This window comes from Crocodylus siamensis, chromosome 6 (genome assembly GCF_052110815.1).
Source record: "Crocodylus siamensis isolate JL-2025a chromosome 6, ASM5211081v1, whole genome shotgun sequence".
NCBI lineage: Eukaryota > Metazoa > Chordata > Crocodylia > Crocodylidae > Crocodylus > Crocodylus siamensis.
The window spans coordinates 8137842-8164082 of record NC_143400.1 but is presented as its reverse complement, the minus strand read 5'-3'; the positions used below and the strand labels follow the sequence as shown (position 1 = coordinate 8164082).

General features: G+C 50.6%; 1 protein-coding gene across 2 annotated transcripts; it reads right to left on the bottom strand.

Moving 5' to 3' along the window:
• Positions 1–24731, bottom strand: SP7 (Sp7 transcription factor). 2 transcript variants are annotated; one of them, XM_090054493.1, is made up of 2 exons: positions 23976–24731; positions 1–4769 (listed from the first exon to the last, which is right to left on the bottom strand). In XM_090054493.1, the coding sequence occupies exons 1-2, from the start codon at positions 24063–24065 to the stop codon at positions 3495–3497; spliced, it is 1365 nt and encodes a 454-aa protein (XP_089910619.1). In that variant the 5' UTR covers positions 24066–24731; the 3' UTR covers positions 1–3494. The 2 variants fall into 2 exon arrangements, with proteins under 2 accessions (XP_089910619.1, XP_089910620.1); XM_090054494.1 differs by having other exon boundaries at positions 24082–24727.
• Positions 24732–26241: the final 1510 nt, after the last annotated feature.

Here is a 26241-nt window from a genome sequence, read left to right as displayed (position 1 = left end):
CACAGCTCATCGTTTATTAATTAAATTAAACCCAAAATCCAAATAATTAAAGAGTTCCAAAACAAGCAGGGTGTGGAGAGGGGGTTCATATTCAGACACCGTCCTGAGCTTACTGATGTCCAGAGAATTGGCATCCACCGAGGTAATGGCCATCATCCTGGTTGTCCCTCCTGGGGAATTGAACCCACGACTGCCTGGACTAAAAGCACAGGCTGCTGAAGAAGTGAGAGCCCCTGGCTGGGACCCACAGGTAGAGGGGGATCTGTAATAAGGCACTCACACCAGTTGCTCCATATAGCTCCCAGCTGAATGCTGCCACTGCATTCTCTGTTACTGGGGAATTTGAGGTGGGAGCTTGTTAAAAGTGGAAGGGATGAAGCTGGGGCGCTTGAAGACGCCAGTGAAGACGCTGGCCCCACATGGACCCTCTCCGGTGAGAGGGAATAGATCCCGCAAACGCAGTGCTGCCTTTGGATTTCCTGGCAGGCCAAGGCACCAAAAAAGAAAGGGTGGGGAAAGAGAAAGGCCCAGAAGCCACATCCTGCTATTGTCTGGGGTCACGTGAGAAGAGCTGTCAAAGCTAGCACCCTGCGGAGCCGGCCCTTCAAAAGATCCTAACTCACAGCGGCAGAGCGGTTGAAGAACTTAGCCGCTCAACCACAAGGATCAACACGGCCGAGCTTCATCTCGCCGCCTCCAAACCCTCCAAAATCAGGAGGCTGTCCTACAAAAGATCGTGAGATCATTTTTTCACACCTGCAAGGAGTTTACAGTAGCACCCATGTCACTTCAAGGACTAACACGCTGGAGAAAGGAGGTCTTTGTTCAAACCTGCCTCTCTTACAGGGTTCCAGCTCACCGTTAAGACAGCCGGGGATTGTTAGGGGCTAGGTTTTGCACCAGGAATTGTATTTATTGGAATAGAAGCTCAATTAAAAAAAAAATCCAGTATTGCACTAAATGAATGAAAGCTGGAAATGGCAGAAGGATCTAGCCCTGAGCTCTTTGGAAGTTGTTGCTGTGTTTCTGGGAGGACAGCAAGGTCAGGCTGTATTGCAGGGAACAGAAAAGCCAAGAAGCCACTTCCCTGGGGTACGCAGAATCACAGAGACCTAGGGCTGGAAGGGAAGTCCTGAAGCAGGATCATCCCTATCCAAACCAAATATGTTGGGCCATTTCTTTGGAACCCCTCTTCTTCTTTTTTCCAGGGGAGTCCAAGGCTGCGGCGAAGGGAAGATGCTTGGAGTTTGTCTGGGAGGTAGGGGGGTGTGGAAAGGGCAGTCAGGAAGGGAAGGGAAGAGAGGGGACTGTTTGATCTCAGGCATTTAGAGTAGCTCACTGGGACAGATCTGCCTGGGAAGAGTGGGGCACCACATCAGATGCAGAGAAGGTGCAGTGGGAAGGGCCCGGGGGGCTGGGTCAGCATCACGCAGATGCTTGTCGTCAGTCAGAATCAGGCCTGGGGAAATGGCTGTGTAGGGTCTCGAGCTTGTTTCAGTGTGTTCCAGATCACAGGGGCTGCCGGGAGGCCAGCGAGTGTGCGCAGACATGCACAAGCATGTGAACGTGTGCGGGGGGGAGATCACGCAGGGGCACATGTGTGCGAGACAGAACAAGTGACGCACACGCACACACGGCCCTCTCTCTGCACCGAGAGCTCTCCAACACTGAAGCAACGCCAGCTGAGCGTCATCCAGTGATGCATCCCTGTATACATCCCTTATAACAAACAGATGCTCATTAGTCAAAAACTTCTCCTCCATTAACCTATACAGACTTCCACAGCATTAACAGAGACCCTCTGGGAAAGGTGACTCACAAGGGAAAAAAAAACCCTGGCTCATGCCCCTTTATGATGGATGAGGTGGGGAAGGGATGAAAAAAAATGAACTATATGGGGGCAGTGGGGGAAATATTCTGGTTATTTTTTTACACTAAAGTCATTATGATAATTATTTGTATTGTGGTAGTACCTCTGGGTTCCCGGTTGGACCGGTGCCCCATTGTACTAGATGTTGCACAGATATCAAACAAACATAAAATAAAAGCCAAATAGCTGCCTAAAGGGCTGGAAACCTAATTCAGCTCCTCTCTGGGCTGAAAGACTCAGCGCCTGGAGAATGAGTGAGACACCGACATCGCCAGAGAGAAAAAAATGAGCAACCGAGAGAGGGAAGAGACTTCCCTCCTCCCCTTAGCCAATCTTCTTGTGAACAGCTATTTAACTTTGAGGGCTAATAACACCCTGGAGAAAGGAAGTTATTGTTAAAGATGTGCCTCTCCTGACGTGCCTCAGCTCACAGTAAACACCCAGAGAGCCCCCAGCCATAAAGGATGGAAAAGCGAGGAGAAGCCGACAGAACGGCTGCAGTGTTTCGATGTGCTCAGCTCCCGAACAGGCGCCTCGGGAGATGGGACAGTGCGACTGCAAAGCTCTTTGGGAGCTTCCACCTGTACTGATGCCCCTACGTGGGTGTTGAGTAAATCCGGCTCCAATTCGAACGCTAACCAATCAGGAACCTGTCCCTGAGCTCTTTTTAATATTCCTGATGGTAAAAAAGAGGGAGAAGAAAACCAAAAAGGTTTGATTGGGAGGGACGGGGGATGACACCAACTGGGATTGTGGCTTTCCACCATCATAAAGAAGCAGGGCTAAAAGCACGTCAGCTTTACTATAGATGCCCCAACTGATATTGCCAATTAACAGAGACCCTCGTTAAACCCGGGGCCTCTACCACCCCACCCCCATCCTATGTTTTAAATACAAAGGCTTCCTGGAAATGCTCCTCCCCCCTCCCTTAAAGCATCATCATAACTTAAGACATAAATATTCCTACGCTTCTTGATTAAATATGCTGGGGATAAGGCAGGAAGGTGGGAATCTCCCCTGGGGTCTTTGCAGTGTGACTCGCGGGCCCTTCTGGGCACAGCGGTTGGAGGAGAACGGCTGCTTTCAGGTCCTCACCCCCGGACCCCCGACTCCCCTGGCTTGGCTGCAAAGGTTCTGGGGAATTGAGGGCCCGATCCTGCCTGTGGCTGAGAAACAGGATCCAGCAGGGCAGTCACTGCGCCCCAACCACAGGGCTGAGTCCCCTCTGGCTTTCCAGTGTGCTTTGCAGGACAGAGCCCACAATGGGTGGCACCAGTTGGGGGAGACAGCATCTCCCTGCCCTGCCCTTGGCACTAGCTGGTGTAGACACCTCCAATGTCTCTCCCAGAGACCCCGTCCTGGAGGGCGAGGGGCTGAGGGTGCCTCTTCACGGCAGCACGTTCAAATTGCAGGCACCAAAGTCGTCTGAATCTTCCTGAGCCTCATCGGACCCCAAGCTGGGGACGAGGGGCAAGGACTAGGGGACGATCCCATCACTACGCCCACCCCTGCAGCAGCACAGGAGCTGCCAGTGCCCCAGGAAATAAATTATCTCGGGGGGGAGGGGGGGATTAAAAAAGGAAGGAAAAGGAGGAGAAGGAAGAGCCGGAGGAGACCCTCCGGCTTAGATCTCCAGCAAGCTGCTCTGCTCGGGGCTGGTGGTGTCCTTGTCGTCGCTGGCTAAGCCCTCCTGCATGGTGGCACCGGGCGAGCCCCCAGTGGCCGCCTCCTCCCGCTCGGCCTCCCCCTCGGGGGGCTTGGTGGCCCCCATCTCGGTGTGGGTCTTCTGGTGCTTGCTGAGGTGGTCGCTGCGCGTGAACCGCTTGTTGCAGAGCAGGCAGGTGAACTTCTTCTCTCGGGTGTGGGTGCGGACGTGGCGCTCCAGCTCGTCCGAGCGCGTGAAGCGCTTGCCGCAGAAGAGCCAGTTGCACACGAAGGGGCGTTCACCCGTGTGCCAGCGCAGGTGGGCTTTCAGGTGCGAGGCCTTGCCATACACCTTCCCGCAGCCCGGGATGTGGCAGCTGTGGATGGGCTTCTTCCGGAGGCTGGCGGCCGAGGCACCCAGGCGCTCCAGCTCCTGGCAATTGGGGCAGTCGCACGTCGAGCGGCCGGTGGTGCCCCCAAAGGAACCACCCCGCGGGGCCTTCAGTCCAATCCCGCTCTCCATCAGGGAGTTGTTGGCCACCGGCTTGGGCTTGTACATCTCCTGGGACAGCATGTGCTGGCTGGAGGGGAGTAGGTGGGAGGAGGAGGTGATGCCCACTGCCGGGTATGGGGCAGGATTCAAGGGGGTGAAGTCGGAGCTGTAGCTAGGCAGCTGGGGGCTGAGGGAAGACTGGGTGGGCATGGACTGGAGGGAGCCCTGCAGGCCATCCGACTGGGGCTGGGTGCTCAGCCAGTTGGTGTTGGAGTGCATGTCCCACCAGGAGGCCGTGGCATTGCTGGAGCTGCCCGAGATCCCGGGGTGGATGCCAGTTTTGTACCAGGAGCCATAAGGATGGGTCATGTCTAAGGAGGTGTAGACGCTGGGAAGGCAGTCGGCCGAAGGGTGTCCCTTGGAGACCAGGAGGGACGATGGGTCCTGAGAGCTAGAGGAGGTCGGGAAGGAGTGGGAGAAGGGGCTGTAGTCATTGCCGTAGGTGGTGGAAGCCTGGGGGCTGGTGGAAGGCGACATCAGGCCGTTCCCACTGGGGAAGGCAGCGGTGTAGGACTCCCCCATGGCCTCAGAGCCGCGGACTTTGGGCACGGAGATCTCGGCACCCAACTGGTACAATTTCTTTCCTGGATTTCCCCCTGCTTTCCCTGGAGTGGCCGAATCCCGGATTGGACTCGAGCCTCCGAATTTATTGCAGGTGGCTGTCAGCATAGCCAGTGGGCTAGAGCCATAGTGGGCTTCTTCCTGGAGGAGGAGAGAAAAGAGGATAAAGCGTCAGCATAGGAAGGCAAGGCTGCCGCTTTCGGTTTGGGGTGGGGCTCTATAGGGGACAAGGCAATTAAAGCACATTGTCACAGGGGACGGGAGATGACCCATAGCTAAAACAATCAGAGCAGCAAGATACTGCCTGCCTGACAGAGCATCTGATAGCACTGTGGCCTCAGTGCTGGGAACCAGTGCTTTCCTCTTGCCAAACCCCAGCTCTGCCACTGACTTCTAGTGAGGACTTAGGCATGTCACTTCCTCATCCCTTGCCTTAGTTTCCTCTGCTGGAAAGGTGTGATGCCAGTTTATCTCCCAGCCAATAGAAGCATCGTGAGGTCTCATAAGCATCTGAGACACCATCAGTGCCACACGATCAAAGCCCATGACTCAGCCACCCCCAGAAAAACACACAATGGATTTAAAAATCAAGAAGCGTTACGTATTTAGGGCCTCTGGCATTTGCCTCTGGTTCTTGACCTTTGAGCAGGGTCAGATTTGCTCCACGGCTATGCAGGCAACACATTCAATTGGGAGGGGGTGGTAGTGAAAGCTGAGTTTTGCATGTTATGCCCATGATGCCAGGAGCTGGGGCCTGAGGACAGACAGCCCCTATTGCCTGATTCCTGAAAAGCTCACAAGAGCTGGCAGCCAGCCGAGAAGGGCCCAAACCTGTTTGACCCCTCGTCTCAGCACCTCTGGGCCTTTGGTGCACTGAGCCAAAAGGAGCTTTGATGACACAGGGCATTAGATAAACAGGGAACTGAGGCATAAGGGCCCCACTCATCCAAGGTATTTAGGCACCTTACCATTGTGAGGAACTACCAGATTTTTAAAGGTATTTAGGTCCGCAGGATGCTTGGCGCATTTTTCCAAGTGCCTGAATGTTTCATTCCCAGAGAAGCTAATGCTTTAGAAAATCCCACTCAACACCGCTCTACAGCTTCAGTCATTAAAATATCCAATGATTAAAATAGGTGACTTGACCAGGGCTACACAATGATCCTGTAGTAAAGCAGGGAATTAAAATTGGGTGGCACCTACTTCTTTCCAAATGAAGCCCCTACCTCGGGTGGCCATCATAGAGGACAGCCCGGTCATCCTCTACCCTCTATCGATACGAAACTGGACGCCTTTCTGTCCTCTACTGAATCTATGAATCTATTTTTTTCTTGAAGAGAAAAATAGAGGACATAAAGGCATCAGGTTTCGTATCAATAGAAGCCAGAGGACAGCCGGACCGTCCTCTATGATGGCCACCCTACCCCAACCCCTTCCCTTGTAGACTTTGGCTTGAAATCTGAACTCAGAGCAGAGGCACCATATTCCTGCCCTGACCCTTGTGTCTCTCCTGGGCTCAAACTGTGGCATGGTGGAAAGTACTTATTGCTATTTCTGCAGTGGATTTAAAAGGAGCAGTTTTGCCCCAGGGAATTCCTGTTTTTTTGGCATGTGTTTGTGTCTGGAAATATCAAAGGGTTGGGGTTGCCTCCACAGACAGTGGCTGCCATGTGCTCCCTGCCGCTGAGACTGCAATGCATTGTGGGAGTTGTAGTCCCACCAGGCAGCCTGCCTGGCGAGGGCAATGAGGGCGTGAGGCACCTGAACTGCACCATGGTGGCTCAGGCTGACTCCCCTTCAGGCCAACTAAAATTACTTCTAATTTTTGGGGGTTTTTTGTTTTTTTGCAAAATTGACATTGGCCCTAAAATTTTTCACTTTTCTCCTCACTTTTCCAAGAAAGTGAGAGTTACCAGCTAGCTCTTCTTGGTTCACAATAGCCATGTACCCCTCAAAAACCTTTCACACTGGGGCACGTCAGGTTTTCCAAGGGGCCTATATGAATTAGGCACTCAAAACACAGCGCCCAGAGGTATAGGCTTTGTGGAGAACTTAGCCAGTCACTAAAAAAGACGAGCTGGGAGTTGTGACTGAACACAAAGCTTTAGCTTCGATTTTCTGGGGCCTGACTCATGGCTCTCCAGCGGTTGGCGCTGGCCCTGCAGCACGGAGGCCCCTTTGAAAATCCCGACCTTCAAAAATGCATATACATGACTCATCGCTGCAAGGAGTCGCTCATGGGTTTTAAGGGCAAGAAAGGGACCATTAGATCATCCAAATTCCTCCATAAAACAGACCAAAGAATTTCACTCGGTTGCCCTTGTCCTGTGCCTAGTCGCTAGACTAAAGTCTAGCCAGGCAGAGGCCGGGAGGAGAAAAGGCAAGGCATGGAGGATAAGGAAAGGCTGTGGTGCAGATGGCTTTGAGGAGACTGCTCCAAACAGCACCCACTAAAGAGCAGAAAGTGCTTATACAGCTGGCAGCTGGGACCGGAGACAAGTTGGTTAGAGGGAGAGGTGGCAGAGGAAAGGAAAGGCATTCAGGGTTCATCTGGCGCTATGGTAGGGTGGCCATCACAGGAGACGTTGCGGTTTTCTGCTACTCTGTCCTCTGCCCTCTATTGATACGCAACACAATGCCTTTTTGTCCTCTATTTTTCTCTTCAAGAGAAAAATAAAGGACATAAAGATGTCCAGTTTTGTATCAATAGAGGACAACTGAACTGTCCTCTGTGATGGCCACCCTAGGCTACGGCCAGCTCCCTGGTCAGCCACTGGAGGGATGCTCTAAGCTGCTGCTCTTGAGCAGCCTGCAAACCTGAGCCTTGAGCATGGTTCTGGGGCACCCCTTAGGGAGCCCTCCCCATCTCACTGCCAGGGTGGATGCAGGCAGGGTAGGCATAGGGTTGCCAACCCTCCAGGATTGCCCTGAAGTCTGCAGGAATTTGAGATACATCTCCAGGAGACTACTGAGAGTCACCTGGGAGACAAATGATAGGGCACTCATTAAAATAGTCATTAATGTCATTACATCACGCGATAGATTCAAACAGCTAGTGACCCTAGGTAGGAAATCAAGTCATTAATGTCACTGCATCATGTGATGGATTCAAACAGAGCTGGCAACCCTAGGTAGGCACCAGTGAGCTTTAGGTCACAAAAGAAACTGAAACCATAAGCCGATGGAGCAAGCTCTGTCTGGATCCTGAAGCGCTATTTTGAGGACATGTGAACTCTCTGAGCAGGGGCACACAGGGGACAATCCCTAGTGTGGGTCAAACTTGGAAGAGGCCTGCCATTGTGTCTCACTCAGCAGCAGGTATTTAACCCAGGTATCCATACAATCTTTTCTCCAATGCCTAAGGAAGCTTGCAATTAAAGTTGTTTTTTTTCAAAAAATCTTGTTGGTCTAATAAAAGATACCATCTCTACTACAAGTCCTGATTGGTATTTAACCCAGACTTTCAGGGATGGAACTGGGAGGTGTGAATCCTGCACTGAGCTGAGCTTTCCACCAGAGCTTGATATCCTGGATGATTAGTATCTAGGTTGAATGCACCTCACGCTCAACCTCACCTGGCTTGGCAAGATCCTTCCTGATCTAAAAATAGTTTATCTTCAAGGCAAGCTCAGCCAGAGGCTTCTTGGGGCAACTGAACAGAGCAATGGCACAGGGCTTGGGGGTATCTACAGGTTTATGTCCATTGCAGCACAAGTACTTGGAATTTGGAGGCAACCGAATTGCTCCTTGGGAGCGAAGCAAAGGCAGGGCAAAAAAGAGCTGGACCATCACCCAAAGGCAAGCAGATCCAGGAGCATCCCATCAAATAAGTCGCCTCCCAGCCACCCTACTTGTCTTGCCCTTGCTCCCTATTCTGGTCCGCTGGCACCTCTCAATCCTGCTGTCCCAGTGCCAGCTTTCTCACTCAGGTCTGCAGATGCCCCTTGAAGAATACACACACACACACACACACACACACACACACACACACACACACCCTGCCGTTCCAGTCTGCGGACAGGATAGTTCAGAAGTGAGTAATGCTGGACTTTCAGTCCACTTAATGCACAGACCTTCTCTCTGTGCCTCTGCAAAGGACGGCCACATTTCTGGAGTTAACAAGCTCTCCTAATTGACTTTCCAAATGACACTAGAGGGGAGATTTAGAGTAGGGACTTGCAACGTGTCTATCACACTGCCTGATACCATAGACATCATAAAGCCAATATGGTTATCATTAATAATGGCTTCAGAATTGGAATTTGTCCAGGATGTTGGATTAACACCTCATACTTCCAGAAAGGGATGTGTTTTGCTAGGCTTTGACCATGCAAACATTTACATATGTGCTTAATTTTAAGCAAGGGAGTAGCCATCCATAGGATTATTTCCACGCTTGAAGTTAGAAGGGTTTATGTCTTGAAGGGATCAGGGTCTTCATGGCCCCATGTTGTCAGAATTGGTCTCAGATGTCCTGTTTGAAATCTGTATCATAAGAAATGCATGGTTGGTTTTGCCTTGGACTTGTGGAAGGACAACTAATATGTATGACTGAGAGTGCACAATCTGGGACATTTTGCATAGCCAGTTTCATCCTTCCGTGCAATTTGACAGCCCTGCAACACATTACGCTGCACATTTTGGGGGGGAAAAGAGCTATTTTTACATTGAGGGAACTGGGAGGAAACACATTGTTCACGGGGGTTTTCTCATTTGGGAGGATAGGGCAAGGAAGAAAGAGAGAGAAGACATTCCTCTAGAGTTTTTCTCTCTTTTTTTTGGATGGAAAAATTCATACACCTGGGCAAAATTTGACATGGAAACAAGTCCCCATGTCTGAGTCCAGAACACAATGTGAAAAGACTTGAAATTCAAGAAGCTTCGCATTTTCTTCCAGGCATTTCGCAAACTTCTGCTTATAGCATTGTGGGCAGAGGTGAAATCCCAACCTACTGCAAATGCAAGGAAAATTACCCTCCCCGTGACATACAGCATAACATCTAATGATGACTTTCAACCCCTTATGATCTAGGAGGACTTGCATGTATAGCTCCAATGATCAGCTCTGGAACCCTGATCTTGGGTGCATCTACATGTGCACTTTAATGTGCATTAGCCTATTTTAATGTGCATTAAAGCGTCACAGACAAACAGTGCTCTTTAGCTAATGCACATTAAAATAGGCTAATGCACCTTTTTTCTAATACCTCACAGTGGAGGTACTAGGTTGAATGCGCATTACCTAAAGAGTTGATATAATTAAAGATATCAGATTTACCCAAAGAACCCTGTCTGCCTATGTCCTTAGACCAACATGGGTACAACCTACACCCCTCATTACCTAAAGCACATTAACAAACTTAACATCTCTGTGACAACAGGCTGGATTTCCCGCCCCCCACCCCCATGGAAAACTAGGCATTTTGGGTGAATAATCAATCTTCCCATATTTCCACCAACCCTCCAAACTTTTCTATTTGGAAATGTTAATAATAATAATTATAGTTTAGATGCTTTTTCTCCCCGCTACCATGTTCTCCTATTGGCTGGGCTGTAAGTCCCACAGTGCACTCTGGTCTCCCTCCTGCTGGGTATTGTGGTGCATAATGGGAGATAAGGAGCCCAGTCCATGGAAGGAATGAGGGCATGCGGCACCTGAATGGCAGTTGTTGTGAGGCACCGCGGCGGTGGCGCTGACTCGGCACCTCTGTTTTGCAGGCGCTTGCTGATTTGACGAAAACGTTGAAATTAGTGGCAGAAAAGAAGTGACCTGAGGATGGGTGCAGTGGTACCCAAAAGCTCATCTATGTCTCTCCCAACTATACAGTTAGTCCAATACTAGATATCACCCACAAAATCCTTGCCTCTGGCAGAAAGGAGACACCTTTAGGCGAAAAAAGAAAAGTCACAGTGAAAACCTAGTTTCCCAGAAATACTCGGAGAAAAAATAAAAGAAAATGGAAAAACATTTCTGACCACTCACATCACCCATCATGTTCTCTGCACTGCTGCAGTCTGTTAAAGAGGAGATGCACCCGCTCTTCTCTCTCCTCCAGACTTAACTATTGTTCCTTCTTGGTCCTCTTTTTATTCCTTAGTATAAAAATGCACCCCTTTACTTGCAAAGCTTCTGACAGCTCATGGTGTATCTGGTGACGTGTCTCTGTAGGACTTGGCATTGCCACAAATATCACATGGCTGAGATGGCACAGACACCGACAGTTCTTCACCTACATAAAGTTTGGGGGATTTTCTTTGCAGCAGTAGTTGCATTAAGGTAGCATCCGCTGAGATCACAGCGGCTACACGTACAGCGCCGAGCACGGTAAGTCTGAGTTCAGTCTTCAACAAAGATGGGGTTACTTTCCCCTTTTCACAGGTGGGAAACCGAGGCTCAGTTTCTTGGGGTCTCAGTGACATGCCTGAGAGCGTTCATAGAGTCTGTGGTAGGAGGAAGAACTGAATCCTCCTCTCCTTAGTCTCAACCCAGTATCTATGACTCAGACAGGCCAGAGTCTCAGGCACCTTAGCATGGGCTGAGCTCATCTAGCACTCAAAAACTCACAAGCTGGGTCCCAAGACAGAAAGGCCCCTTTGCTTTCTTTTGTTGTATTTGCTCCTGGTTCTGAGGCCTTTGCAGGGGTGATCATCACCTTTTCACAGGACTCCAGGAGCAGGGCCTTGAAACACAACCGAATGGCCCATCTCATGCTTCAGCATGTTCCTGACTCGGGCCCCGACTCGGATGGCTGGCGGGAGAGGGTTGGCTGAAACTCCAACCACAGAGAAGCTGCTAGAGTTCAATCAGTAAACCCCTCTTCTCCGCTGACATGCAGCAAGAAGACAAAAAATCCAGCTTTGCTGCATAAAAAGCCTCTAAACCCCTTGGCTTCTTTCCCCCACGCTTGTCTCCTCGTTCTGCTCCTCATAATGCTTCCGAGAGACTCCTGTTTCCAATCTCTCTTCTCTCTCTCTCTCTCTCTTTTTTTTATGGCCTTTTAATTGAATTACGTTGTGGCATTCGAAACCCCCCTCTTTCCCTTCCTTAAACGACTTCCTCTTGATTTGCTCCCTTTATGTTTTTAATCTGTTGCTCTGGGGGCTCTGGCCTTTGCCAATTCCGACATGCAGCGCGTAAAAAACAAATCCCGTTCCCAGCTAATCGCTACGGGGCTTTGGCCCACATGTTGCGTCTATCCGTCATGTCTTCGAAATGCGAAATGCAGAGCAGGGCATCTCCTAAACACTTTAACACTACTCAGCCTCCCTCTTGTTGGCTTTGTGGGCAGCACGGAGCTGAGGAAGCTTCGAAAGGTTTGGGACATGAACAACTACCCTCTCTTGGAGAGAACTATAGCTGCTCAGCTGTGTGTCATAAGTCCCGTACTGCTGACTGCTGATGGAGATTCTCTGTATTCATGAGCTTTTGGGCGCAGACAGATCTGAGCTCCATCTGGGACAATACAGGAGTAAGTTACTATACGATACGATTGCAGGGTGATTGTCAGCTCAGAAATCATGTTTTTAAGCACTTTATTTTTCACTATTTGTGGCTTTTTGAACTTTTTTTTTTAATTTCTCTGAGCTGGGACTATTTTTATTAGAATTCCGGTTATGCCCACAATGTGCTAGTAACTTTCCAAACATAACAAGACGCAGCCTTGTATGCTAGAGACGCTGTACCAGTGTACAAACCAGTCTAGTTAAACTACTGACATGCCTAATGTAGACACACTTAAAATAGCGTAAGCCTCACATAAATCAAGTTAGCTTACGCGGGGAAATCGCTGAGTGCGGCTAAGTCAGTTTTAGCAAGGGTTAAAACTGGAAGTGTGTTAGGAGGTTGCAGTGCTTCAAAGCAGCTGGATTCAAAGCTGCATTGGTGCAAATTTTTAGGATACACAAGGCATGATCTTTATTTCAGGGAACCTCATGTTTGAGGGGAAAGGCTACAGGAAATGGGTCCTTTTACTTTGTTTCTACTTCATTCTAGTTCGTTATTATGGCTAATTCAGCAGCCGTTGTGTCCTTCCTTCTGTCTGTATGTAACGTTGCCAAATTAAACCAGTTTCATTAAACCGGCGTAAAGAGCCTGTGCGGACATTTTTATTCCACATTAACCATCCGCGGGTGTGTCTACATGTGCGCTTTAATGCGCATTAGCCTATTTTAATGCACCTTAAAGCATCACAAAAAACCTGCACTTTCACTAATGCATATTAAAATAGGCAATCAGGACTCGTAGTAGAGATGATATCTTTTATTAGACCAACCTGATTTTTGCAAAAGTGTCTTTAATTGCATTAAAATAGGCTGTTTTCCTGATACTTTACAATGGAGGCACTAGATTTAATGCTCATTACCTACAGTGCATTAATGAACGTGTAGATCAGGGTGGGTAAAATACGGCCCGGGGGCCAAATGCGGCCCGCCAGACCATTCTCTCCGGCCCATGGGGCCCCTAAAAAATTTAGGAAATTAATATTTATCTGCCCCTGTCTGCCTACCATGCAGCCCTCGATGGCTTGCCAAAACTCAGTGAGCGGCCCTCTGCCCAAAATAATTGCCCGCCCCTGGTGTAGATGCACCCAGTTAGGCTTAGATCTGTTCCCAATATATTTAAACTAACCCCTAATGAAGTGAGCCTAATCTGAAAGCCACGTGGCCCTTGGCTTTGCGTTTGGTTTGAAGTCACCCCTGCATGTTGATGAGCCGTGAGAGATGCTGTAGGAGGTGGAAATGTCCCAAGCGGAGACTGCCCCGTGGAGGGTCCCAGCTGGGGCAGGGCTTCGGGATGCTCGCATGGGCTCCCTGCGTATCATCAACAGGGCTTGGAGCGACACCACTCATTGTAGCCCCACGGCCTGTGATTTCACGAGTGTTTCGGCGCCGTGCCGGCACACGCTTGCCTCCAGAGAGCAGCCGGCCCCGGCGGGGTTGCAGGAGTTTGTTGTTGCTGCTCCGCCTGAAATTCCAGGGGAAATTTCCTAACTGAGCTTTTGACAAGCTCACCCCATCCCAGCACCACCACGCGCAGAGCCAAATCTGGCCGGAGAGCGACTCTTTAAACAGACGGGGAGACTCCCTGCTGGTTTTCCCACACAAACAGACCGTGGCAGTGCCAGGTGCCCAGGCTGAGGGCAGGCGCAGAAGCTAGACCAGGGAAGTGCCTGGCTTTCGGGCAGAGGGGCATGTCTGCTCCCCTCCTTGCCTCTTACTGCCCCTCCGTCTGGGCAGGGTGACAGGACAGGGAGCTGCCTGGCTCCCCACCGCTCCCCACATACACCACGGCCGTCTGGCAAGAGGCAGGGAGGGCGGACGGAAACATCCCGAGCCTCAGCTATTCACACAAACGCCCAGGGACGCCGAGGCAGCTGGGTTACTCTGAGGCAAGTGCCAGACCCCAGTGCCGCTGCCGCCTCAAAGTCTGAGGGACGCCGCCTGCGGGGGGGTCAGGTAGCAGGAAGAAAAAGCCCTTGGGCATGGCTGAGGTGCCCCCATGGCTTGGCATGCCCCAGGCTGACAAAAGCCTGTGCCACTGGTCAGCAGTGCCTGGGGGCAGCCAGGAAGGTGATGGGTCCGTGAAGGTCTCATTGGCTTCACCCTGCCTGCCCCAAAGGCAAAAGGGAGAGGTATTTAGGGCTGGCAACAAAGAGGACCCTCTGTAGGGGATGGGGAAGATCCACTCCACAGTGTCAGTGAGATGGGATCTCCCTTGTGGGAGGTACTGGGTACCAAGGGTTTATGAAAACCAGGCCCTGGTCCTCACCATGAGCAGGCACAGAATTTTGCTTCATCGGGATTGCAATTATTATAAGGCAACTAACAAGCCCAGGACAAATCAGGGTTACAGCCTGAAGACAGGCTCTGCCTCCAAGAGGGGGACTGGAGCCACTGAGTGAGGGAAGGACATGACCAAGGTTAACAGCAGATGCAGATGTCCTGAGGCTGCAACCCAAGCCCCCTGGCCACTGGAGCACCCGGCCTCCCAGAAACTCCCCCCTCTTCTTCCCTTTTGCATTCCCAGGGAGAGCAGTACATGTCCAGGCAGTGCCCAATCTGAGCCCAAGGGCAAGAACAGCTCCTGCCATGCCAGCTGTGCCTTGCCAAGCCCCTCCATCCAGAAACAGCTCCTGCCAGCTGTGGCTCAACAGCCCCTTCATACAGGTGTGGATTGCCGAGCCCCTCCATCCAGAAACAGCTCCTGCCAGCTGTGCCAGCTACGACTCACCGAGCCCCTCCATACAGCTGTGGATCGCCGAGCCCCCCAATGCAGGAACAGCTCCAGCCAGCTGTGGCTCGCCGAGCCCCTCCATACCACTGTGGATCGCTGAGCCCCTCTATACAGGAACAGCTCCTGCCAGCTGTGGCTCGCCGAGCCCCTCCATACAGCTGTGGATCACTGAGCCCCTCCATACAGGAACAGCTCCTGCCAGCTGTGGCTCAACAGCACCTCCAAATAGAGTAAGCATTAGTGACAGCCCTGTCCAACTTCTGAGGATCTAGGCCCCAGTTAAGCCCATGCACCTAACCTTGAAATGCCCATTCCCTGTGACTTCCAGCAACCCCCAAAGCACCTCATAGTAATCTCTGACTAAAGCTATGACTCCAGCATGGAGCTATGACTCCATTAGTAGCTACTGAGCATGGGAGTTAGAAATACAGCCTCTGAATCAGATCTTCCTGGACCTTAAATGCTGGAGGCCTGCAAATGAGAGGAACAGTGGGAAAAAAACCTGGTCAGACCCCATTCGCTCTCCCTTTCAGCATCCTCTTCTGCCCCTGTGACACAGGAGAGTGAGCAAGATGGATCTGTGGTCTCACCCAGTCAATGGCAGTTCTTATGGGAACATCAAGATGCAACACCAACAAAGCCCTCCTGACAAAGAGTGCAGCTATATTGGCAAAGACCTGCTTGGTACTGGTATTGTAACCTCCAGCTATGAGCAACCCAGTAAAAGCCCAGTGTAACCAGCACATCTTCACCCACACTCCATTACATACGTGACCAACACTATAGCGGGAGGAAGGCCTGAGAAAAGCTGGCTGTCCCTCTCTGCTAAGGGGTCTGTACCATGTTCAGCATTAAAGAGCTAATACAAGATAAAGCGGGTGCTGTCCTTTCCTTGTTCCTTGATTCTTTCCTTGAGCCATTTAATTCTGTTTCACCCACTCCCAGAGCTCAGTAGAAATATCACGATCAAAGTCAGGGGTTGACTTGTGGGGCAAATGATTTTTTTTGTTTGTTTGTTTGACTTCCAAACAAAATTTCTGAAAAATATTTTGTTCCAGTCAAACAGGAATAAAAAAATTTGGCCTTTCTTTGGCCAAACAAACAAACAAAAACCCTGGAAAAAAATTGAGGAGGGTTATTCCCATGTATTTAACCCTAAACCAAATGTTTTGTTCCGCTTTAGGGGTTCTTGAAACCTTTCTAAAAACTCTTTTTTAATGAAAAAATCTCCATTTTTATTTCAAGGCCATTGACAATGTCCACATGGAAATTTTTTGATTGTTTATTTTTTTTAAAACATAGTTCCCCTACTTTTTTTTAAGCTAACACTGATTTTTTGAGACTTCGAGAGTCATCTAAGAAAAAAAAATTCTCTCATTTAATTTGATGGTATTTCTCTGTCCGGGTGTAACATGATGACTTTTGCAAGCAGGAGCTGAGGGATTCCAATACGTCAGGCTGGGTTTTAGGCAGAATTCTACTGATTTGGGAGAAAATCAAAAATATCTGAAAAGGGAGGGGGGGGGGAGAGGGAGTGGATCTTCTAAAGCCCCTGGCATCTGACTCCCAAAGGCAGCAGCTTGAAGCACCTCTGTGGCTCTCTCCAGATCAAAGAATGAGTTGATGGCAGAAATTAGCACATTCCAGCATAACAAAACCTCCCTTAGCTCTTGTGTCCCAGGTGAGTTTAACATGTTGACCTCCTGCGTTTGTCTTTATTCTTTTTTTTCCTTCAGTGCATCAGCTCCCCAGAGGTCAAAGTGCAGGAAGGTTTGACCCATGGATGAATGCCCAGAGGTTGGGGGTTGACCTCAGAGGCGTAGCGAATGGAGGATCCTAGCAGGGGAGAACAGTGTACGCAGAACCCCTGTCATAGTTTGACGGGTACACAGAGAACCCCTTGCATGCGGGACTTTGGCATGGGAGGAGTATGGGACATAATGGCCTGGCACAGGGGGCTTGCAGCATATCCTCAAAAGAGAAGGTGATGAGCGGGTGGCACAAGGGACGATGGATAGTGGCCTTAGGGTGGATTCTCCATCGCTTCTTCATCAAGAGCCAATGCTTTCAATGGTGTAGGTTGTAGCCATGTTGGTCTAAGGCAAGGGTGGGCAAAATGCAGCCCGCTGGCCGGATGCGGCCCACCAGGCCATTCCTTCCAGCCCGCGGGGCCCCTAAAAATTTAGAAAATTAATATTTATCTGCCCCTGGCTGCCTGCCATGTGGCTCTCAATGGATGGCCAAAACTGAGTAAGTGGCCCTCCACTCGAAATAATTGCCCGCCCCTGGTAAGGACACAGGCAGACAAGGTTGTTTGGGTGAATCTGATTATCTTTTATTAGACCAACTTAAATAAATGCTTTCAATGAGCATTTATCCATCATGTACTGGGACATGGGCTCCGAGTAGGTGAGGCTCCCTGAGTGTTGGGTTATACAGGAGATCAGAATGATCACAGCAACCAGACCACATCCAGGGCTTGTGCCTCTGAGCGGATAGTCCCTTCTTTAGCTGATTCATATGGGGATGCTGATCTCTGGACCAATCCAGCCCAGAGGCAGTAATCTCTGTATTCAGGCTGCTAAGCAGAGAGGGAAAGAGGAGAGGAGGGGAGGGGAAAAGGGGGAGGGGGATTTTCAGCTTTGGGGAGTTAGGAAAAATATTTTTTAAAAAAACCTAAACAAATTTCATGGTACTTTAGAATTTCCTCAAAGCAGAAACACATTTCCTGGAGCACCAAACCTCTTTCATTTTTCTCGCTTTATTCTTCAGTGGCTCTGGCTCACTCATTCATTCGTTCGTTCGTTCTTTCTTCCTTCCTTCCCAGCAAAATAAGTAGTTGATTAAAATAAATAAAATCCTACCACATTGGCCACTCCAGTTTCGCAACTAATTATAGAGATGTTTTTTGTTGCTGTTGTTCTCAATTCTGTTTGAAAAGCTTTCCTATTCCACTCAATCATGTAGCAACTTAGTTCATCCACTTCCTTTGGTGGGTCCTCCCGTAGCTCAGATGACTTCTGAAACATTAGCTCTGTAATGGCCTTTGTTGTTTCCAAAGCTGAATTTTGGTGCTCCCAAAGTTATATAGACTTCTAGGTACAAGACTGTGGACTTTGCTCTGCCCCTGTTCAGCTGCCTTCTAACATCAACCACCTCAAAACTTCAAAAGCTTCAGATCCAGCTTCAAGAATCACAAGGCAGGCTTAAAAATCATGAGATTTTAACACTGAATGAAACATTTGGGACTTTTGTTGTTGTCATCTGGTTTCTGAGCTTTTCAAGGAACTTGTCAACCTTGTCTTTGCAACCAGGAGAGCTACAAACTGACTTCTCATTTAAAAAAAATGAAAGCCAAGGCAGGTGGCAAGTGTGGGTGAAAGCCATTAGCCTGGGAATGGATTTGCCCAGGGACAAGGGCTGCTATGCCATGTTCAGGGCAGTGGACGCATTGGCCCATAGTCTGTAACAGTCTCTGGCATGACATTGCCCCTCACAGGGTGATGCAGGGCTGTGACACCTGCAGTGAGGAAGGCTTCCTTACCTTCATCCCCATCCCCCCCACCTCTTTACCTACTCTATCATGATAGCTCCCAGCCCAGCCGGTTAGGGGCAAGAGCCTGGATTTCTGATCTTGGATCTCCCTCAGTATTGTACAGTAGCAGATCCATAGCGCCAGCTCTGCTCAGAGGCCCGAGGAAAGAGGAGTACAGATGGCCCAACGCAGACTCACTGCCCAGGTGCTGCGTGGCTGCAAGCTCCAGTGTGCACCGATGCCAATGTGGACAGCCGGTCTCTGAAGCATAAAGCCCTGGTCTCCACATCTGGGGCCACAGCACTGGGCCCTGGAGCTGGGGGGCCCTGCTCTGTGATTCCAGCATAGAGCGGGTTCCATGTATGGGGCTTGTACCAATTTCATAGGTGCAAATATCCCAGGCCAGAAGCTAAAAGCAACTGTTGTGTATCTACCATCGTAAAATCACCCCTTCCCATCCTCCCTTTGGCCTTGAAGATGCCTCCATTTAACTGACCCCTTTGGCTGTGAGTGATTACTGAACACTACATTCTTCTAACAGCCTCCAACACCCTCTGCGCAATGCACACACCACATCTTTGGCTGCTATCACAGTGCTCACTCTGCCCAGGGGTCTCTTCCTTGCTCTGAATCTGGCTTATTTATTTAGACTGTCACCACCTTGGGGCAAGGATTCACTGCTACTCTGGGCTTATGCATCACCCAGCACACGGGGTCCCCTCTCTTTGCTGGCATCTTGGCACAGCTGGCCAAAATCGACACAATTCATAAAGCAATAACATAAAATTGAGAACCCATGGAGCCAAACTGATGCAGGGCTTGCAGTACAGCCGGTAGTCAGACTGCATCCACGTAATCCAAATGTGTCAAAGCCTTGCCTTAGCAATACCCCTGCCCAGGTGGTGTCAGATCTAGTTTAAAGCTGTGGTGCCTTTAGATTTGATCCAATTGAAACATCCTCCTTAGAGTCATGAAGGACTGGTATAGGACAGGCCACCGACTCCAGCCCCCAGCTATCGCAGACATTGCATCATCCACTCCTAAAAGTACCAAGTCCCCTCTGACAAGGATCTGGGTTTCTTTGTCCCCAGTGCTCTGCTAGGGGGCGGCTCCTACTGCCCCAATATTTTCCCTTCCAGCCTTCATCTAGCCCCAGTCAATCTGTTCCAACAGCGCTTGCACCCACAGGATCTCTTAACTTGTGGCCTTCACCTTCTGCCTATGTTTGCCCAGGAGCTGGACAAGCCAAACTCTCCTCTTCTCTCCTCTTCTCATCAGATCAGCTACCCCATCCCCCTGTGCCTTCCTCTTCGGCACCAGCTCCTCTTCAAGTTCTTGACCACGCATGCCTGGAGCTATACACCACTTCTTGACACACACGACAAATTAAATAGGAAAATTTGTCTCTGAGGTATTAGTGATTTGAGCCAGAAGACAAGGCCTACAGAGTGGGTGCTGATAGCAGCTGCAAATGTTCCCACCTCATGAATAGATCCTGCGCCTCAGTTTCCCCAGCCCTATGACCTCTGCCTTACCTTAGGCAGGAGGGGCTTGTTAATCTTTGCAAAAGCCATTATTGGTATAGGCAAAGGAAGGGGCTTCCGAGTTGTCTAGGGGGTTCATCTGAATGGGAGACATGTTTCCCAGTGGTCTCAAGACACTTGGGTTCTCTTCCCAGCTGTGCCACTGACCCACCTTTTGTTCCAGTCACCCTGTAAGCTCTCTCTGGCAGGCATCATCCTTCAGCTTGCCTCTCAGCAGAGCCCTGATCTCCTCTCAGGCCTCCAAGATGTCATGGCAAGAGGCACTGATGATGGGACATTTTAATGATGATAACCATCCCCCCCACCGCCCCCAGGCAGCTTTGGAAATTGGCTCCTGAGACCCCTGCCCTTCATGTTGCCCCGTTGTCTCCCTGCTTCCTTATGCTCTCCCATCCCCTGCCTCTTAGCTTCTGAGCTCCCTGGGGAGGCCAGTTTGCTCTGGGTTTGTACAGCACCTAGTGCAGCAAGGGGTCCTGTTCCAGGATCAGGTCTTCTGGGTGCTAACATGATACAAATAAATAGCCATTATAACCAGACTGGCATTGCAGGGCAGAAAAATCTACAGGGAAGATCCAATGGTATAATTCTTCCCTACCTTATAAAAGACCTTTTACCTCTGGTCTTTCAGCCACCAAGAGCAAAGGAGTTGTCAGAGTGCAGGTGTTTTGTATTGGGGGACAAGAAGAGCCGGTCTCTCCTGGAGAATCTCAGCAGATGCAACAAGTTGTAGGCTCTGCAGTCAAGTCTACAAAGACTCAGCAGAGAGGGAAGGACTTGAGCTGAGGGTGGATTTAGTGCATGCATTGATGGGCTCTTTGGAGAGCCCACAGGCTGGAGATGCAGCAGAGCAATCAAGAGTTTACACTCAGGGAAATCCAGTCCCGTGCTGAGGGGCCTGAATGGGACCTGGGCTCTCTCAGAGCTTGATTGCCATCTGGCCTTGAGCTCCTCCAGACTTGGGGGGATGTGAGCCTCACTGGCCTCTGGTGGAACCCACTGCAGCTCCCAAATCAAATTTGGTTCATTTTTAAAGGGGGAATGGGATTTTTTTCTCCAAAAAGATGTGCCCATCTCCACCTCCAGCTTTGGGATGTTAGTGAATCCCCTTCCTGCCCCCACCCTGACATTTGCACCCAGGTCCACCGACCTCAGTCTTCCTGCTGGCCCAGGTGGGGTCCTGCAGTCACTGAGTGATGCCATGTATGGGTCCCTGGCACACACCCCGCCTGTTTCCCCCTGCAGCTGTGTGCCTCGGATGGTGCTGGCAGCAGGACATGTGCTTCTTCTGCACCTCCCTGCATGGTCCAGGCTGGATCAGCCCCTTCACCTGTTCCACTAACAATGAGATCATGCTGCTTTCCTGAATTGGAAAAACTCCTTCGAAGTCTAATCACCCTCTAGGAGCAAATGGCAGGAGTCTCAGTCCCCTGCCCTCACCACTCACCAGAACCCAGGGGCCTGACACTTCCCAGGAGGACATGTTTGCCCCTGGACCCACCTGCCCATGCTGTACCCATGCCCCCAAGCCTAATTGTGTTGGCATCTAGACACAAGCCCACTTTGGGCACCTACTGAGACCTGGCTTCCCATGCCTGGGTGGCAGCCACGGTCAGGACACAGGTCACTGCTCATCAAGGAGGGCAGCCCTTTTTTGTCCCAGGGCTGTTTGGATGGAAGGTGGGGGATTCAGGGCTGGGAGGGAGGAAACTGTTTTGTGGGGGAGTTGAGAGACAGGGCCCCTGTGATCACCAGCCTGGTAATTCCCTCCTAATCTAACTCCTCCTCTCAGAAGAGTTTACAGGCACAGGAGAATCTTTGCAGCGTAGATCAAGAGCACTGGGGTAACTTCCTTACAGGCAGACACGACCAGGTACAGACAGAGCAGACCGAAGGCAGTGGAAAGTCAGGCATGGGGTAGGTGGGCCCTAGGAGAGCAAAGACCCACCTAAAGCCAGCTCTGGATACGACACCGATCACGGCTGTGATAGGGCAAGCAGCGAGGGACACCCAGGAGCCCAAGTCTGAGATTGCTGTGTGTCCAGGGCATGCGGCATCGCACAGGATCAGACCCACAGCAGAGCTTACTCCATGCTGGAGACAGGGGCCACCTGCAAGCCTGTGTCTTGGCTGGGCTCATACCCACTGCAGTGATCCCCCTCCCTAAGCCCCCTGTGTCGGCACCGTGGCAGTGACCATGGTGGGATATGCTCCCTCCCAGTTGCATAAAGGGAAACAGGGAATCCTCAAAACACCGTCAGGCCAATCCTGCGGGGCTCTGACCACCTCTTGCAAGGCTCTGGGTGCTCCGATAGCCAGATTCAGCCAATATGAATAAGCTTAGTTCCCCAGAGGGGCATGGCCAGACACCTGCTGGAGATCTACCCAGCGTGTCCAGCATGAAGACCCCTTCATCCTGGCTGGGATCTCCCCTATTGATTCCCCTCGGGGGTCAGACTCGGACACAGGCATGGGCGAACCAGGCGGCCGCCCAGGGCCTGGACAGAAAGGGGGCCCAGAAATGAAAAAAATAAATTAAAATTGCAAAAACAAGTTTTAATATTGCACATATATAAGACAGGCAATGTTAGCAATTGAGAAAAAACTGTTTAAAGACATTAATAGCACAGGTGTGATAAAGATTTTTGCAACAAAAAAATCATTATCTCTGGCAAAGGGGGGCCCAATACTAAAAGTTCACCCAGGGCTGCCAGGAGTCTAGGTATGGCACTGCATAGGGTGACAGAAAATGACACAATCCCATAGACTCTGATGGGCCACCGGCCCAATGACTGAGCTCAGCCCGCCACTTAGGTCCAGTGCCCTCAATGGAGCAATGCTGATTTACACCCCCTGTGTCACAAGGTCTCCTGGGACCAGTTCAGTGCCACTCTGAGCCCCACTTCCACTTACAGCCTTCCTTCTACCTAACATACCCATTGCCCCGGGCCCGGGCCCGGGCCCTGGTCCCTGCAAGCTGACACACCATTGCTCTAACATGAGCCATGCCTCCTACCACCACCGTCTTTCCTTCTGGGGCTGTGACTCAAACCAATGGAAGGTCCCTTCAGATCTGGGGGCTTTTAATATAGATCATGGCTTGAGAAATGCATGTCCTCCCAGCCCTAAATCGGTCAACGGCCCCAAAAATTAGATTTCAAACTAGTTGCTGTTCTCATTACCAGGTCCTTTCTGATTATTAACATTCGGGTTTGTCTCTGGTTTTACTTTGCCATGCCTAATAGTTATTTCCTCTCCTTAATTCAATCCCCTCCTTATCATCTTCTCCCTTAATTAAACAGAAAACTTTTCTCAAGCAACTTTATTCCCTAAAAAAAGAAAACCCCAAAACCCACCCCCTGTTCCGTCTAATGCTATTTCTCTGTAAAATCCCATAGGATCATGAAAAAAAGATTATTTTTTTTAAAAGCCTTAAAAACAACTCTTTAAATAGAAACTCCAGACTGTGAAATATCCGTAGCCAATAAAACCTGAAAATAGCCCTGAAGTGTGAGTTTGTCCTCAACCAAAACCTAAATATTTGTGAATACAGTGGCTGGGCAGTTGGTTTTCTGACTGTCGCCCAACCTTTGCTCCAACGGCTATCACTGCTGGGGATGGGTGGGGAAGCTAGAAACTTCAAGGGATTTCATTTTAACTCTTCCAAGTTCTGCCTTGCATTGGAAAAAAGGAGAAGACCCCCCCCCCTTCCCTAAACACACACACTCACACAGAGTCCTGGGTTGATTTTGCAAGGCTTCCCCCCTGCCACCATGCACGCACACAAACGAAATACAGATGACACTCAAGGCAGGGCAGCCAGGATCTCTCCCCACAGCTACTCGCACTCCCCAGCTGGAAGGAGATCTCTCTCATCTCTGCTGTTTAGCCCCTGTCTTTTGGCCAGTGTTACCCACCCTCTGCAGATACCCCAAGGGGAGCATCCCCCAATGGATTCAAACTCATCGCCACCCCCCTCCACCCCCATAAAAGTGCAAAGAAATGAAGAAGAAGAAAAAAAAGAGAGCGCTTCTTACTTTTATCAGCTCCTTGGGGTTTAGCTTCCACCTGGCTTGAGAAAACCCAATTGCTGCTAAGTCAGGATTCTCTAAGGCCCCTGAATGCATGCAGAGGGGAGATTACCTCGAGCGCTGGAGATGCCATCTCTGAGTGTGTCCCAGCCTGGGGCGGTTGCAGTAGATTTTGAGAAGGCAGAGACAGGGAGAGGGAACTAGTTGATCTGTAGTTAGAAGGGACTGGGGGGTGGGGGAGCTCCTCGCATTGCTCTAGGATCCACCCTCTAATTACAGCCTAGGAGCCTTTGAGGACCCGCTAGTATCCAATAAAGGAGGAGGGAAGGGGGTGGAGGGGGAGAAGTCAACATCTTCAGATTTATCCTGGCTCCCTCTGAGCTAAGAAAAGAAAAGAAAAGGGGAAAAGGAGGAGGGAGGGAAAAGGAAAGAAATAAGAGCGAGAAAAAGAGGAAAAGGAGGGGGAAGAAAAGAAAAGAAGGAAGAGGGGAGGGGAGGGAAAGAAAGAAGAGGACATGGAGGGAGGAAAAAAGAGAAAAAGGAGGATGGGGAAAGGAAAGGAGGGAAGAAGAAAGAGAAAGGAGGTGGGAGAGAGAAAAGCAAAAGGGGAAGAGAAGGGAGGTAAAAGAGAAGGGGGATCAAATGAAACAGAAGGAGGAGGAAAGGATGGAGGGGAAGGAAAGAGAAAAGAATGGGAAAAAGCAACAAGCAAAGAAATAGTGGGAAGGGGAGGAAGGAAGCCAAAGAGTGGAAGAAACTGGGGGATGGAAGAACTGAACCAAGGGAGGGAATAGAAGGGAGAAGAAAAGAGATAGATGAGAAAGAAAAGAAAGCAGAGACAAGATGCGGGGGAAAGCACAGAGGAATGAAAGCCATGGAGGAGGAGGTGGGGGGCAGGCACTGCCTGACGCCTGGTCCCCTCTTCCCTGGTTCTCACTGCTGGGGCTTGGCCAAGGTTCAGCTCCAGTTTGATTTCCCAGGGCTTCCCGGGGCTGATGCGGCCGTTCTCAGCCCCCCGCAGCTCCTTCTCTCCCCGGGGAGCAAATGCAAAGGGGAAGAAAGGAGCGATCCTGTCCCACCCCAAGCCCCAGGCTGATCCTCTCTGCCAAGGCCCAAGGCAGGGAAGCTGTGCACCACTCCCGCAGACCTAATCCCACCCCACTTGGTCTAACTTGCCCTTTGCTTGTCCCCCCAAGCCATCCTGGACAGCAGCTCCCCATGGTGCCCTGTACACGCTGCCCTTTGCACAGCCTTCACACTGGTGTGAATGGCGGCACTTGGAGGAAGGCAATGGGGCCCAGGTGTCTAGGAAAAGATCTAGCTAGGCATCCCACCTAGACACACCCTGGACAACACCTAAGGGAGCCCAGAAGGGGGGCTGGGGCACTCGGGGACCTGCTCTGGCGCAGCACCGTGACAGTGTAGACAGACCTAGAAGGGCCCTGTTTCAAAGTGGCTGACATCCCCAGGGAGCAAGGGGCAGGTGGAGGAAGGAGAAACAGCAGGGTTGGGAAAGGAAAGAGCTTAGAAAAGAAGTAAAGAGAAGTGAGGGAGATCTTCTGGGGTGCAGGAATATCAATGGTTGTACTGGACCAGCTGAGTGGAGATGGCTACTGGGCCTCAGTGGGGTTAGCACGATTCATAGATTCATAGATGTTAGGGGCTGGAAAGGACCTTGCAGACCAGGGGGTCCAGCCCCCCCACTCTAGGCAGGAAGACAACTGGGGTTAGGTGACCCCAGCGAGGTGACTGTTTAGTCTCCCCTTGAAAACCTCCAGGGTAGGTGACTGATGACACGAGCTACGGCCTTAGCATGGGTGAGCATCAGAGTCTATGGCATTGCCTTCACCGACCCAGGAGTGAATCCGGACTCGGACTTCATCCAAAGTCTGGTGTCACCGGGAGCTGAATCTGCTCCCATCAGCTTGTTCCATGCATGGTCCATGTGGCATTTTGGAACGTATGATGCAACGGCAATTTCCCAGCTTCTCCTCAGATAAATTGCTCTGCACTAGCTGGCCTGTTCCCCAGAGCAGCCCCACAACCTCCTGGTCCCCCCACCCTCCCCCCGCCTTCGCCTTTGAACGGGCTCGGAGAACATTAATTATTATTTGCAGTATAGTACTCAGAGAATCCTGCAGTGCTGGACTCCAAACAAACACGCAATGAGAGACAGCCCCAGGTCTGAAAAGCCGGTGGATCTCACAAAGGAAAGAGGGGGGAAACTGAGGCATGCGGCGGCAAAGTCGCCCATCATCGTGCATGAATTGAA